Here is a 15,922-nt window from a genome sequence, read left to right as displayed (position 1 = left end):
TCACTTTAAAAGTAAGGTGCAGGGGTGGGAAAGCCACATTCAGATCAGGGGCGTTTGCACAGTCTTAGAGCATTGGGAGGCACACACTGATTCTGGGAGAAGGGCGATCTTGGGTTTGATTACTAAGAACAGCAGCGTCCATGCATTGAGTAAGAGAGGAAGGCTTTACCCCCTATGAGCAGTGGAATGGATGGGGATATAGAGAGGGAGAGGGGGAACTGGAGTTGGTATGCAAAATGAAAAGTAATTTTTTAAATTAAAAGAAAAGCAAACCAGAAAAAGAAAAATGGCCCCACGTCCCACTACAGTGCAAGCCCTTGACTCCATTGAGTTACTTTTGTAATGTTTGACTTTGTCCAAATTTTCTTTGAGTGTTAGAGCCCATTAATTGCTTCCTTAAGGCAGCTGCTTATGATTTAGGATTGATCATGGGCACACACGGTCTGTTGTTTGGGGCCCAAACAAACATCATAAAAAGCCTTGTACTTACAGTCTCACCACAGAAAAATGCCCAGGAAATAATAGCTGTAAAAATTAGTTTTCAACCAAGTAGGGCTGGTTTTGATATTTTAAAGTTTGGGTTATGTCCACCCCGTTCTGGTTGGCTTTAATCTTCAATGCAAAACGAAAGGTGTAAAGACTACAGCTGTAAATCCATTTAGTGCCGTAATTCCCATTGTGGAGTTGGACTTTACTATAACCACAGCTCTTCTGCCAGGGAATTGCTTCTCCTGTCATTCCTTCTAACACGTTGCTGCTTTGATCCACAAGAATTTTATTGGATTTATTGTGCACCCATTTCTCATTGGCAAGAGTTAATTGAGCACCTAATCTGTGCCCAGACTGACTGAGCACCTGTAAGGCCTAAAGTTCAGTTTGATTTACTAAAGGAATGAGACTATAAGTTTGGTTTGCTTTTGATTGGCAAGAACTCTTAAAGGTAAATTACATCCAATTGACATCGTCTCCAAACATTGCCGCCATCCATACAGGACATTTCCCGACATTCATCTCAAAAATAACTTGCTTTGTTTCCTATCAAGCATACCATTAAAGTATGTTTTTAATAATCACCAACATTGGTAGGGCACACTCTTGTAGGTTCCTTTGTTTTAGTCAAGGAAGGGGTGTTCTTTTCCCCATTTAACAGATGAGGAAGCCAGTTCAGCAACACTAACTGGTCTACCCAAGATTACACATGTGCCTTGGTCAGAGTTCCTATCTAGATGTATGACTTACATGCCTGACCACCAAAATACTTTTATTTTACATCCTTCATTTTTATAATAACACTTCTGGCCAGGTGTTAGTGGTACATGCCTTTAATCTCAGCACTTGAGGCAGAGGCAGGCAGATATTTGTGAGTTGGAGGCCAACCTGGTCTACAGAGTTAGTTCAAAGACAACCAAGGCTACACAAAACAAAAAACAAAAACAACAACAACAAAAAAACCCACCTCTGAGTTACTCTTGTATTTTTCCTTTGACTTTTTAATGAAATACTTAAAAAAAAGAAATTATAAATTACAAACACACATTTTATCTATGCTTTTTAAGCAGTGTAATTCTATATCAGGAAAAAATAAAGATTTATATATTACTATCTCAAGTTATTTGTAAAGTTTGAAGTCTATATGTCAAAATAATCTTAATTTAAACTTCATATAATAAACAATTAGAGACACCCTATGCTAACAAGACAAAGCTTTATACCTGAATTCAGGTCTTGCATACACATATGAAAGTAAACAGGTTCTCATTTTTATTGTGGGAAAATTGGTGCTAAATCCACTAGACAGGTTACTCAGAAGCAGATATACATACAGAAATGCTTACACCTAATTATCCAGGGTTCCCATTTTTTCAGAGAAAGCACCAGATTCTCAATTTTCACTGTTATTTGCAATGTCATTTTCTATAAAATCAGAAATGTGCTAAAAATGGTCAGTGTGCAATTGGGGTTTGTACCTTACTACCTCAGAGGACAATTAACTGTGTGTAGGGGGAGACAAACTAGACAATCAGCACAGTTGAGGCCACCATTTTAATTCTACAAGAGTAAAATGTCTATACGGTTTCTTTCCTCATGGTTGCAAGAACTCTTGAGACCACAAAGAGAAGACTTAGATCAGCCATCTGGCCCCTGGGGCTGTGCTCCCCTATCAGAGATCCACTGGTGTAGAAGGCTGGCTTCTTCTCCTTCAAAGACAAGGGCAATAGGTATTTATAATATAGGAATCCATATGCAGTTTGCATCCTAAGAAGTATAGGAAGGGAAGTGTAATGAAGACATACTGTATCCAGAAGTTAACATACAAGATGGGTGATACTTTGATCATGGCATAGTGTGGCCACCGAGTGCTGAAGGTCACAGAATGGGCACTGTGCAGAAATTGTCACAGCATGACCACTACTATGGATCCATGTGTGGACCTTCTAATGAGTAGTGGTAAGTAGACTGTTTCCTCTCTTCTCTCCTTTCCCTTCCTCTCCCCTCCTCTTACATCTTCTCCTCTCCTCTCCTCTCCCCTTCCCCTCTCTCCCTCCACTTTCTTCTCTCTCTATGCCCCTTCCACCCGGCAATTTCCAATCAGGCCAGCTGTAGCAGTCAATACTCAAGATTTAAAATGCACCCCCAAATGCAGATTTAAACAATGTATGGTTCACTTGGCCTTGGAACAGCTGTTCACCTGGGTTGAACTTCTTTACCAATACTGAGAGTGAGCCAGTGGCCCTCGTGTCCAGTCACCTGTCCACTCTTGGTGGCCCAGTTTCAGAAATGACTCCCAAATCTGCCCGTGTCCTTGTAGCCTGGCTGCCTCACTTTATTGTGTAACTTCCTCGCCACTCACTGGGACCAAGACAGTAACTCTCTAAGAACCACTAACCCCCCCCCACTCTGGGAGTCCCTCAGAGCAGACACACCCCATCTTACCACATGAAGCTGATGACAGGGTCTGGCCCAGACACCAGAGTGTGGCTAACCAGCCTTCTGCAATGCCTCTTTCCTGCTATTCCCTATTTCCACTTCCAACTCCACATCTGTTGTTCTCCGCTGAACTCCATCTTTCTGTGATAGCATAGTGTTCTCTCACCCTTATACATGTTCTTCCCTTCTGTCCAAACCCCTTCACAGGCCTTGCCTCCCCCTTTATCTCTAGCCAACCTCACAGAGCCAACTGTGGCTCCTCCTGTCAACTCTAGCTCTCCTTCTTTCTCTCTCCCCATAGTCCCGCAACGCAAGCTTCATCCCACTTATTGTAATTATACTAACATGCCCACCCCCCAGATGGAGAAGCGCTGACCAGCTGATGCAGTAAATGAGGATGGAGCCTGTTCGTTCCCAGAATTCTACAGCAATGAAAAGATTAAAAGGAGCTGAGACAAACAGAAAGGCAGTGACTATAAATTATGATTTTAAAGCTATGTGAACAAGGGCTAGTTTGCCATACAGGCTATTGACTTTTATCACTATTTTGGTATAAGTCAGTTACATTCTAACAATGCTCTTAAGCAGTAGTTTTCAACCTATAGGTCATGACCCCTTTGGGGATTGCATGTCAAATATCCTGCATATCAGTTTATTCACATTACTATTCATAACAGTAGCAAAATTACAGTTATGAAGTAGCAATGAACTAAGTTTATGATTGGGGTCACCACAACATGAGGAACCATATTAAAGGGTGGAAGCGTTAGGAAGGTTGAGAACCTATGTATTAAAGAGTATTCCCACCTAACTATAATGATAGACACAAACTTTATTAGCATCTTTCAGTGTTTATGTAACTAAGGCTGATTATACAAGAATATTTAGAAATGATAGTTCTGTTTATAAGTGAGCCTATGTGACATACCAGACAGGTGACTCACGTCCTCCAAAGCCAAACACAAAGCTGTGACCCACAGCTACTCCTCCATGTTTCTTTTACATTGACCACAGCTTTGTTTCAGCAGCAAAGGTGACTTTGGCTTAGTTACCTTCTAGTCATTATTACTATACGAAATATTATTTTGTCAAAGGCAATGTAATTGCAACAGAAAAATGCTATTTACAAATACTCGAGTTAAGACTAAAGAGATATCTCAGTGGTTAAGCTTCTTGGCTCCTCTTTCAAAGGACTCAGGTTCAGTTCCTAGCATCCACATCCACATGGAAACTCACAACTGTCCATAATGTAGGCACCAGGCACACATGTGGTGCATATACATAACAAATCTTCATAAGTGAAATGATGAGAGCCATTAATTTGTATTGCTGTTTATCTTTTACTTAGTACTAATGAGGGTCTTTAAAACCAATTATAAAGATGGGACAAAAACAGCTTATGACCCAATCTGAGCTTTACAGGCTGGGTATCAGAAAACTCCTTGTGCTGTGATATTTTGACTTGGAAAGCAGCATTGCTTGTACAGTTAGAAACACTGTCCTCTGGCAGAGCCCACTTGGTTTGTGAGATTGAACCCATCTTCTCAGTGAAGAGGCCCAATTCAGAGAGGAGAGCAGGATTTCAGTCCCATGAAAGAAGGCACCCTCTGTCACCCGGGAGCACCAGGGGTGGGGGGATGGGGGTGGGGGATGGGGGAGATGTCCCAACAAGCTGCCACAGCTGTGTATAGAAGATGACCTTGGCTTTGTTGCTGTTTTGAGCTTGGCAGGTGCAGGATGCCATGATGTCTGTTGAGAAATCCCACTTTCCTTACCGGTCAGTTTTTGGTGCAGATCTTCATGTGTTCATGAATTAGGCATCCCACACAGGGCACTCTGGCTCTAGCCAACACATGTGGATTGGGCAATAGGCAATGGATTTCTAGAAGATTAATTTGTGCTCCCCATTGCAAGGGGATTTCAAACAAGCTTTGACATCAGAGGCTCAGCCTCTGAGATCTCAGTAGAAAAACAGACAAAACTGTAAAGAGGGAACTCTTTTATAGGCAAGGGTGGAAGCTGGAGAAGGATTCACAATAACAGCTGACTTGAAGGTTTCTGGGTTTTCTAGAAGGCATTGTTACTTAATCTTAATGCAGTGTTTAACTTTAGAAATACACTATTTAAGGAGTTGTGGATTTAGCTCAATGATAGAATGCATATCCAGCAAGCATAAGGCCCTGCGTTTGGTCCTCAGCTCTGAAAAGTGAGGGAGGGAGGAAGGAAGGGAGGAAGGAAGGACAGACACTATTTAGCTTTGTTGGAGGTAGGCACCACATTTTCCTTGATCAGCCTCTTCTATCACATCCTTTAATCATGAGTTAGAACAATGATGGACTTGGAACAAACTTTCAACAAATGCCTGTTCAAAGTAAACCTTGCTGATAGGCTACTTCAATCGGGGCTGGATTCTCCTCCACTGCCTTGCTTGGACTTTGATAGTAGGTTCCTCTTGTTCCTCTTTCCCTTAGCTCTTCAGTGCTCTGCCACAACTAACACCCAACCTTTACAACATTAGTATCTGTGTTTAAAACAAATAGATATGAATATTCCTAGCTTTGGTGTTTCTCATTACTCACTGCCTTATTTGCTGAAAATATTAATGCTCATATTAAACATTCACTAAAAACGTTAAAATATAATTCTCTTAACTTCCCTCTAACCCATTGACAACATTCCTTGGAGGATGAAGAGAAACAATTTTATGAAGGTGATTGTATTACCTGAGCCCTGTCTCCTGCTACCTGCTCAGCCTTTTCTTTCCATTTCCCTCATTTAGAACCCACAGTCTTAGCCCTGGTACCTGTGATGGTAGGATACACAGCAGGGGCCATTTGAGAAGTCGTATGTGGATGGCAGGCACCAGACACATGGGTGATTCTGAGAATCACGTTCCTTGTCTGGGCTCCATGGCATTGCTGTTTAAAATCATGCAGAATGAATTAAAAGCCTGGACAGCTCATTTCTAAGAGGCCTCACATAGGAAAGATCTGAGTTTCATTTTTGGCCTTTCGAAAAGGATTATCATAATTCGTCATAGCATTGGAGGGAAGATTAAATGTAGCAACTACTCACAGTTCCTTGTTGATGAGAAAATATGCAAAATACAAGACAAAATGTTGTTGTTGGTTTCAGGATCTAACCTCACAGATCTTACCGTAAAGGCATGTTACCTACACAACAAAGATAGCCGCATGGTGCATAAAATCAGTTCCAGTGAATTTGGATGCAAATATGAAACAGACAATGATAAAGCTGTTGCTATAGAAGAAGCAGACGAATCTCTTTGTGATGTGGGAATGCTAGAGACTTCTTAAGTGGAACACAAAGATAACCGCAGAGAGGACAGCACCTCAGTGCTGTCCTCTGTGGCTGACACTTGGCAGAAAGTGACATTTTGGTTGGAGCAGGAGTCCCTTGTTTCTGCAGGCAGTGGTGTAGCCTCTTCTGATAGACCCTTCGCCCTTGCTTCCTGAGCCCTTGCTTCCTGCCCAGGCTTGTTCTTATGTCTTGGCCCTACTACAAATGGAGATGGTGGAAATAGTTGTGAGACAGACATTTTAATTCCTCGGGCCATACTGAACCACAAAATATGACTTCATTGTAAATAATTAGAATAGGCAGCATAATTAATGCCTCTAGAAATAGTATTTCTTACTAGAAGAATGGGTGCTCAACAAGAAGAAATTCCTACAAGGAAACATTATGTACACATGTGGTCACCTGATTTATGAGTAAGGTAACACAGTACCTCAATAGGGAAAAGATGCCATTTTCAGTTAACAGTGCTCCGTTAACTTGATAACCACTTGGGGACAAAAAACATCCTGACCTCACCTCCCGTAAAATCAGTTCTCAGTGAAGTCACACTCAAATATGAAAGATGCAATAATAAACCTTGTCACTTGTAGAATAAACATATGGACCTCCTCATGATGTGCAATAGCTATAGATTTCTTTAGTTGACTACAGGCATAACAATAAAGAGAAAGATGTTATATTGACTTTTATCAAAATTAGCAGTATCCGTTCATCTAAGATGCCCCAGTAGGGACTAGAGATGTATCTCAGTAATAGAGTATTTGCACAGATTCTCAATGCCCAGCTGGCCCCGAGTTCAAGCCCCAGCACTGCTGCAACCTAAGCAAATAGCAAAGACGATTTCAACAGAATGTAAAAGTAGAACAGAGCATAGGAAAATATATTTCTGATAAATAAAGGTAGCAAAACATATTCAGAGTACATAAGGATTTTTACATATATGCATATATGTGGCATATAGTATATAATAAATTCTAACAGATCAATAGGAAAATTTAGTGAAATAAAGGCAGAAGCTGATAATTCTTTGTGGAAAGAATGTAAAATACTGAATATGTATATTAAGAGGGTGTTCAATATATTACAAGGGAACTATAAAATAAAGTTAAATTACTATACCCTACAAGATAAAAAGGAGAAAATATCAATCATTAGAGATGATCTGGAACATACTGAAGCTGAGCATAGAAATTATAGGTGCCACATTGGAAAACAACTTGGGAGTGTCTTCTGCAGTAAAAATAAATGTATTCTCTCATCTTACTTAGATACATACCCAACAGAAATGCACACTGGTGTTTCACCAAAACACTAACATTAGGGTGTTCATTGCAACAATTTACAATGCCTAGAATCAAATTTGCCATCAACAGCCGGAGGAACAAATAGGTCACATATAGGATTTTATAAAGCAGTAATAACAAGTCTACAGGGACATACAAAATTATAGATGAATTTCACAAGTGTTGAACAAAACATGCCAGAACAAACAAACCACATTCTGTGTGGTTTCCTTTAGCTAAACAATGAAGGCATGTAAATTCTACTATTATAAACCTTAAAGGTGCTATTGGTGTAGGCTGTTGACATAGATCAGAGCGGGAACTCATGTTGCTAGTACTGTGCTGATTCTTTAGCTTGGTTATACTGAATTTGTTATTTCTTTAGTGCATTTGATATATATGATATATGTATATGTATTTACGTGCATACACCTACTATTTTCTTTTTCTAATTATACTACAATTAGAATTTGGAAACTAAAGTTCTTTAAGAAACCTGTTGGCAACTATGGTTTCTCTCAATTGACATGGTAGGTTTATTCAAGTCCTTTTAAAATTAATGTTTTCTTTTTTTCCCTCCTAGGGTCCTCCTGGTCCAAAAGGTGATAAGGTGAGAAAATGCATTAATGAAATTAATTTACCAGAAATCTATATTGGCATGATCTGTGGTATGTGTTTAGACCTTTGTATTACATATCATGTATAGATTGTAGATAAAACTTCCATCTTATTTTGTTCTTCTACAGGGAGAACAAGGTGATCAGGGACCTCGGGTAAGTTATGCACTTGTTGTCCTGGGTGGGAAATGATCTTCCAGTTCCATACATCTAACTATCCTTATCCTTTGTGTACTGCATGATTTAGTAACAGCTGAAAAAATTGACAAACCACCCATAAGCAAGAAATATCTCACTAATGAATATGTGTATTTTGTGCGTTATCATAGCTTGATTACAAACCGAGCATTCAACAGTTAATGAACCTACTGAAGCCATCCAACAGTCACCTTTCCAGTGACCGCTGGGTCCTTTAGATGTGCACACGTTGTTTTGCAACATAAAGGCCATGTGGTGTTCTCGTGAATTTGGCATTTCCCTCTGATGAAACTTCTCGTGCTATTGCATAAATATGTTCTAGCATAGATACAAAATTTTTATTGTATCTTACATATTTATTCTTCCTTGTAAGTTTGGATAACACTTGTTTGGATTTTTTGTTTTGTTTTGTTTTCCCAGATTTGTGAGGCAGATAAAAGGTGTAACATGATTTAGCACTGTGGGCCCAGGGCTGTTTCTTCTCTGCTCAGATGTGGCCCCTTCGACCATCATAACCAATGTCAAATGCTTTGTTGTTGCCTTGGTAGTGCCAAGTCCTTGGGTTCACATCTGGGCCTCATTACTCAAATGTTCAGACATGCTGTTCCAATGATGCAGTGGCTCTGTTCAGACATAACTCTCAATTTTCTCATGTCACTGCGCACAAAAGCGAGGATTTGGTTGAAGAGAGATTTTTTTTTAATGGTGGAAACATACATTTAAAGTATCCAGGTTGAAAGTAGTAACTGTGGAGGTCTCTCTGTAAAATGTACTGTATTTAGTTAATTATTGAATTTATGCATACTACAGAAATTTTCTTTCAAAATATATAGTTGATGCAGATGGACGAGTTTAGAGCATTCATTTTACCTCGTGTTCCTTAAAGCTGGGTAAAGGTGCTTGGGCTTGCTTTCCTTCCTATTCTTCAACTACGTTGTATTGAAACAGTGATGCCTCCCAGCAGGCAAGTTTCTCCAGACAGTTACCCTAGTTGATGACTGCCTCCAAGCTAAAAGCTCATCAGTGGTCCAGGAGATGGAACATCATGATATTACTGTCATGGGTGGGAATGGAATGGAACCTGTATCCTTAAGTGAGAAAATGAGAGCCCTTTGATCTGTGGGTGGTGATATTTCACACGGCTGGTCTCCCTGAATTGAGTATCATGTCTTTCTACACCCAGTACCACAGTCCCCCAGCTTGGCCTCTCCAGGTAAGAGGGAAAGTCCCCATTCTGTGAAGTGTTCCTTTGGCAGAGGAAGTGCAGGGGTGGTTCACAGCCTAGCTGTCATCAGTCAGAGCTCAGTCTTCTTTCCCAGAAAGGTGTGTTGGCTTTCATCGTTACTAAAAGTGATGATTGATTAGAAAGCTAGGCCAAATTTCCAAGGTGAAACCTGACACCATCTGAAATGCACGTGGTTTCACATTGCATTACAAACTAAGTCTTGGACCAGGAGCCTGGAAAGTTTGGCCAAAGTTCACCAACTACTTTGACAAACCCAGACAGCCTATCATACAGATTTCAGCCAGTTTTCACACTGGCTGGGGCCAAGTTTCACACAGTTCAGGGGCCATTTGGTGTTGGGGGAGGAAAGTGGCAAGAACTGGTCTTGTGTTCTTGCAGTATGCTAGGTGTCCTGGAAGGCACATGCAGAGACAATGGGAACCCACACTTGATTCATCTTCTCTTAGGAGCTCTACCTGAAGCTCAAACAAGTCATGTGTAAAGTTCTAGAATTGTAAGCATTCCTTTGTAGTCACATGATTAGCTTACAAATCAGAAAATAATATAAAAAAGGAGTAAAGAGAGAGGCTGTACTTTCAGAGCAAAGAAAGTCAAAACTGGAGAATTCTTCAATTGTTATAAAACAGGCTGCCATGTCTTCTTCATAGGCATGATAGTTCAGCTAATGTTTATTGGAGAATCTCTTTATTCTTACTTACTCACTATGTTGAGCTCACATTCATGATGACTATTATTTGGTTTTGTCTCAAATAATATAGACGTCTGTATTTGTCCATTTTGCTTTATCACAGATTTAGACACCGATGTTGTTCATTTGTTTCAAATAATTTATTTGCTTGAATAATTTCCTCTCTGACACTCCACTATGGTCTTTATTTATTGGGTGGGCTTTACATTATAGTATCAATAACAGTTTATCCCACATATGAAACCCCCCACTCTGTTTCTCTGAATATCAAAGCTACATAGGAAGACACAATATATGTGAATCAAAGCAGAAGGGGAAAAAAGTATAGAAACTAAGAATGCAAAACTGGTTTTGACGTCTTGAACATGTGTAAAGGCACGTACACCAAGCCTTGCCACGTTCACAGTGCTTTGTCTGCTTAATGTGATGGAGACCGTGGATGGGTCCGCTTCTTCCTCCCTTCCCTCATCCCTCTGCCAAGCTACTGTTATCTCACATAGTCTCCCAACTCCTCTTCTTTCCACTCTTGACCCTGGTGCATTTTCTGCCAAGTGCCCATAGAGATCATTTTCCTTTGTAAATTAGGTCATGTTACTCTTGGCATTCGGCCCTTGAGTGAAGTACTCACTGCTGTTTGGGTTTCCTTGGACCTTCAAGGTTGGACTTTGCTACCTCTTCTCACACTGTTCATCTGCCCACCACCTTCTAGCCACAGTTTCCTGCATGTCTCAGACCTCCACATTGCCTTTATGCCCAGCTCTATGACGTTCCCAGCTGCCCTTTCTTCTCTGAGCTTCTTGTCCTTGGCTCTTACCATTATCTGAGATCTCATCTCAGACATCATAGTCAGAGGAAAATTTCCCTCACTGCCCATTCAGAGCTTGAGGTGATGCTGGTTTTTGTTTTGTTTGCTTGTTTTTTTATTTAGTTTATTTTTTACATGTCGATCCCAGTTCCCTCTCCCTTCCTCCCTTCCTCCCTCCCACCTCCCTCCCTTTTACCCTCTCTGCCCCCTCACATGCACCCTAACCACCCTCCCCTCCCTTCCCCCACCCCAATTCCATATGTAGGGGAATGCCATCCAGTTGGGGTCATGTAGGTCTGACAGGTCATGTGAAGTAGGGACTAGGGCTTCTCTCCTGTCTCTAGGTTAAGGCAGTATCCCTCCATGGTGGATGTGTTCGCAAAGTCCTTTTGTGCACCAGGGATACATCCTGGTTCCCCTGTCTGAGGTCCCTTAGACTGCTCAGTCCTTCTGGCTGAGACTCATATTCAGGGGGGCCTGAGTCAGTCCCATGCTGGATTCCCAGCTATCAGTCTGGGGGCCCATTAGCTCCTCCTTGATCAGGTCAGCTGTTTCTATGTGTTTCTGCAACCTGGACTTGTCCTCTCCATCTGCATCTGGGTTCTAGTTCGACTCAGTGTTTATGTATGGGTGTTTGCTCCTGTTTCCAACAGGTATTAGATGAGGGCTCCATGGATAAGTTAATTGTTGATCTCACTATCCAGGAAGGGCATTTATGGTAACCTTTCCATGGAAGCTCAAACTATTAGTGGGCGGCAGTCTTGTAGTTCTCTAGACCTGTCTTGGGTTTCAATTTTCTCTTCAAACCAATAATGGCTCCCTCTTTCATGTTCTCTCTCTCTCTCTCTCTCTCTCTCTCTCTCTCTCTCTCTCTCTCTCTGTCTCTCTCTCTCTTCTGTCTTCTATTCCTACCCGGACTCAATCTTCCTAGTTGCACATGTTTTTTTTTTTTTTTTTTTTTTTTTTTTTTTTTTTAATTTACTTACTTGCTTGGTGGCTATAAAGTTTGCCCCCCCCCCAGAACATAAGGAAGAGGACTAGATCTGTCACAGAATAGTGAGGACTTGATACATCTTTGCTAGGTTTTGTAAAAACTGTCTTGTCACTGTCCACCTCCAATAAGCACATGTTCTCAGTGGTCCCACTAAGAACATTGTGGTTGTATGCCATTTCCCCCAAATGGTTACCCAAAGAGAATCTGGACAACTGAAAATCCTTCCATTTTCAAGTGTCACTGGGCAGTCTTGGCTACACAGCAAGTTCAAGGCCTGCCTAGGATACATCAGAAACTGCCTCAAAACAAACACTAGAAACTTGAGTTGAGGTAATTTGAGCTCTGGCTTGCTAAGTGGCCTCTCTCTTGAAAACCACATGAAAAGTAAGATATTTCACTTTCTAGGAAGTACAAGTACTATAAAAATTATACACTTGGAAGATAAAAGGATTCATTTAAAGAACAATGACATTTCATTTGCTGGAAACATGTTAAAGATTGAAAAGTATCAAACTGATTTTTTTAATTAAAGCTATATTATAGGACATATCGAATGTCTAGCATTCTTGGCAATAAGAAGTCACTGAAGGTTTCTGAGTTCCTCACTGATGTGTAGCATCACTAGACTGTTGGTTATAACTACCAAACGTCCTTCATAAAAGTCTGCTGGGCCGTAGTGCCCCCACAGAATGAAACTGAAAGAAACTGAAAATTGAGAGAGCAAACAGATGGGAAACTTCCGTCAGTCATCCAAGGCAAGACCACAAGAATCTGGGCTGTACAGATAATGTCTGTTCTTATGGGAGAGGTCAGCAGAAGTCATGAGATGCTCTGCTTGGAACATCAGGTGTATCTGGAGGGAAAGGGCTACATGGGCCACATAGGTAAGAAGTTCTACAGTGATGTACTATGCTGAGAGCTGGGGAGGAGACTCAAAAGGATGCACCAAACAAAGGCACACAGCTTTTCCTTTCCCATGGGATCAGAGTATGGCATTTTTCTCATATAAATATAGAAAGTAGTTGGTGGCATTGATTACATAACTCCATGGTGTGCTTCAAGCCAAGCTTACAATTTTAGGTATAATAGAACAACCATCAATGCCAGCTGATTTTATTTGGTAGGAATGGAGCTCACATATTTCTCCTTACCAACCAGGAGAAAACTTACAGATGCTGTTGGTCTTCAATCAGTTTGTACACATTATTGTCTTGCAGTTAGGGCTCTAGGCTACTAGGACAATTAGAAACTTATCTTGTTGCCAATCAACAGGCACTGGGCTTAATCATTCTTCATTCACTCTCACAGTTGTAGCACAGATGGGTGACTGTGGCTTTGCTGTCTGGGGTAACCTGATATAAGGGGGCTGGGGTGGGAATGGAATGCCCCCCCACTGAGACTAGTCAACAGTGACACACACAATAATGATGGTTGTTGATTGTTTCATCTTCACATCGCTGAGCATCTTTCTAGGTAGGATGCTTATTTTCAACTCTGTTGGATTTAAAATTGTTCATGAGACACAGTAGTGGGTATTTGTGCAAGTATTCCCATAGAAGGCTCACCCTATATGTGGATGTCACTGTCCCATGGGCTGGGAGCCCAGACTGAATAGTGGCAGGTAGGAGGAGGAGGCCAGATAAACACCAGTATTCACCTCCCTATGGTTCCTGACTGTGGACACAACTGTGGACACAACATGGCCAGCCACCTAACTCTTCTGCCTCCCTGCCTTCCCAGCAAAGATGAGCTGGATCCCTCAACTGAGAGTCCTTTCTACCTTAAGTTGTGTCTTGTTCAGGTGTCTGGTTACAGCAATACAAAAAGTAACTCATACACTGGGTATGTTTTACACATCATCTCAGTTCAGTTAAATAGAGAAGAAAACTAAGAGTGGATGATGTAGTTATACCATTGCCTGCTTAAGCAAGGGCCAAGTTGGACATATGAGATCCTAGCTTTAACCAATCACTCTTGTTCTGATAAAATAATGGATGAAAAATCTGTTATAAGTCCTTGTCACGGCTGAATATTATTCCATATGCCATGTGAGGCATCTGGGGTAAAGCAGCATGGCCATGTTGATATCATCTAAGTGGTCAAAGAGATCCTTACCTCTATCTAGTCTGAGCTGTGCTGAGTGGACAGATACCTTCTCCATCAATACATAGGTGTCATAAAATCAAATATCAATCTTATGACTAGCTACTTGTGTCATTCCCACTTTATATAGAGAAAAACCAAGGCTTAGAAAATAAATATTTTGTTTGAGGTAACGGTCAGTGGCAGGAGCAGAATGTAAACATAGTACCTACAGGTTATAATTTTGACTTATGCTGAGAAACAGTGCTATGATTTTAGCAACATTATTGGATGGCCGTTGGTTGGTTGGTTGGTTTTTCTGATGAGTATGGTTAAAAAGATAACTGAAATTTCCAGCCCTTTGATACAAATTTACCAAAGGCACCAACTGGGCTCTTCCCATCATGCCATTCTGCAGCCCCTTGCCATGAGAATGCTTTTTATATGTGAGGTTCCATGTGTCGGTGAATAATATGTAAAAGCCAGAACACAAAACAAGTACATGATTTTTTTTTTTGCAACTATAATGGACATATGTTCACTTTCAGCCCCCACCAAGAAAATACATGAATGGAAATGTGTCACAATAATATGGTTTCAAGACCCTTTATATAGTGTGTATATGAACCTCTTTGAACTCGTTGAAGAAGAACAGGGCAACATAACCCATCTTCCAAAGAGTGTAGGATTTTATCACTTTCGTTTACCCTCCTGTTATCTTCTCCCCCCAACCCTCACCCTTAGTTCTAGGGATATAACCCAGGGCCTTACACAAGCCAGGCAAGTGCTCTACCTTGGGATTAATCCTGGCCCTTCAGTCACCTTCCTGAGATACCATTCTTATGTTTTACTCAATGTTTCCATGTGAAATGTACACACCAGCTCCCTTTGTATCAGTAGGATTTCTTCTCCTTCAGGATAACCAGATGAGGGGAGCCTGCTTTGTCCTTTGCCAGAAGCCATTCATGTTCTATGAACTGATTCTGCTCTTACTCTGTGTGCCCTGCAAAGCAAGCATGGAATGACATGTCCTCATCAGTAAGGGGATTCCTTTGTTACATAGAGAAGGTTCAAGACTCCCCTAGGCTTTATGCCATCCTTATCTGGACCCACCACTGCTGCCAGAATCTCCCCTCATCAGCAGAGTGCACTCCTGCCCCCGTGCCTAAGGCCAAGGGCTCTCATTCCCAATTACAGTACCCAAGGCATTTACGATAATCATGTGTATTTCGTTCTCCTTATCGGTGACTTATATAAATATAACCTTAAAATAGGCAAAGCTGTTTCAATATTTAAGTCTTTTAAATTAAGGAACCATATTCGCCTGCAAAAGTAACAGCTTTATTAATCAAAGTCAGGCAATAAAATTAACAAATAGCATACAGCTATCTTTTGACTATATATTAATTTAGTCAGCTGGCCACCATTAGCTTGCCAAGTATCACAGAGCTGGATAAATGAGAGAGATTAAGTGGTTATTGGCCTCAACATAGTCAGCCAACAGCTGCTTTTAAATGAGTCTTAAGCTTTCAAAATTTCAATAAGCCACCCAGGAGCTCAGCTTAAGTATTTTCATAAAATTCATCTCTTGTCTTGGTATATCCAGAGTAAATTTTCATCACAGCTGGACCTAGGCAAGACTGATAGCATCTTCAAAAAAAATCTTCAGAAAGACAGATTAAGCCCTCAAAAAGGAAGGCATTTAGAAGTTTATTTTATTATCTTAACCTTTATTGACTTGAGTGATTAAACAGTCTCTT

The 15,922-nt window shown here is 40.9% G+C and overlaps 1 protein-coding gene across 1 annotated transcript in view; it reads left to right on the top strand.

Annotated features, from left to right (window-relative positions):
• Col25a1 (collagen type XXV alpha 1 chain) overlaps positions 1-15,922 on the top strand; it is a 370,915-nt gene that overhangs the window by 222,045 nt on the left and 132,948 nt on the right. The window contains exons 6-7 of the mRNA XM_051185506.1: positions 8,116-8,142; positions 8,279-8,305. Of these exons, the coding sequence (XP_051041463.1) occupies positions 8,116-8,142; positions 8,279-8,305 (54 nt within the window). The remainder of the gene's footprint in view (positions 1-8,115; positions 8,143-8,278; positions 8,306-15,922) is intronic.

The sequence above is a fragment of the Phodopus roborovskii genome, unplaced genomic scaffold (genome assembly GCF_943737965.1).
Source record: "Phodopus roborovskii unplaced genomic scaffold, PHOROB, whole genome shotgun sequence".
NCBI classification, from domain to species: Eukaryota; Metazoa; Chordata; class Mammalia; order Rodentia; family Cricetidae; genus Phodopus; species Phodopus roborovskii.
This window is presented reverse-complemented; position numbering and strand designations above follow the sequence as displayed.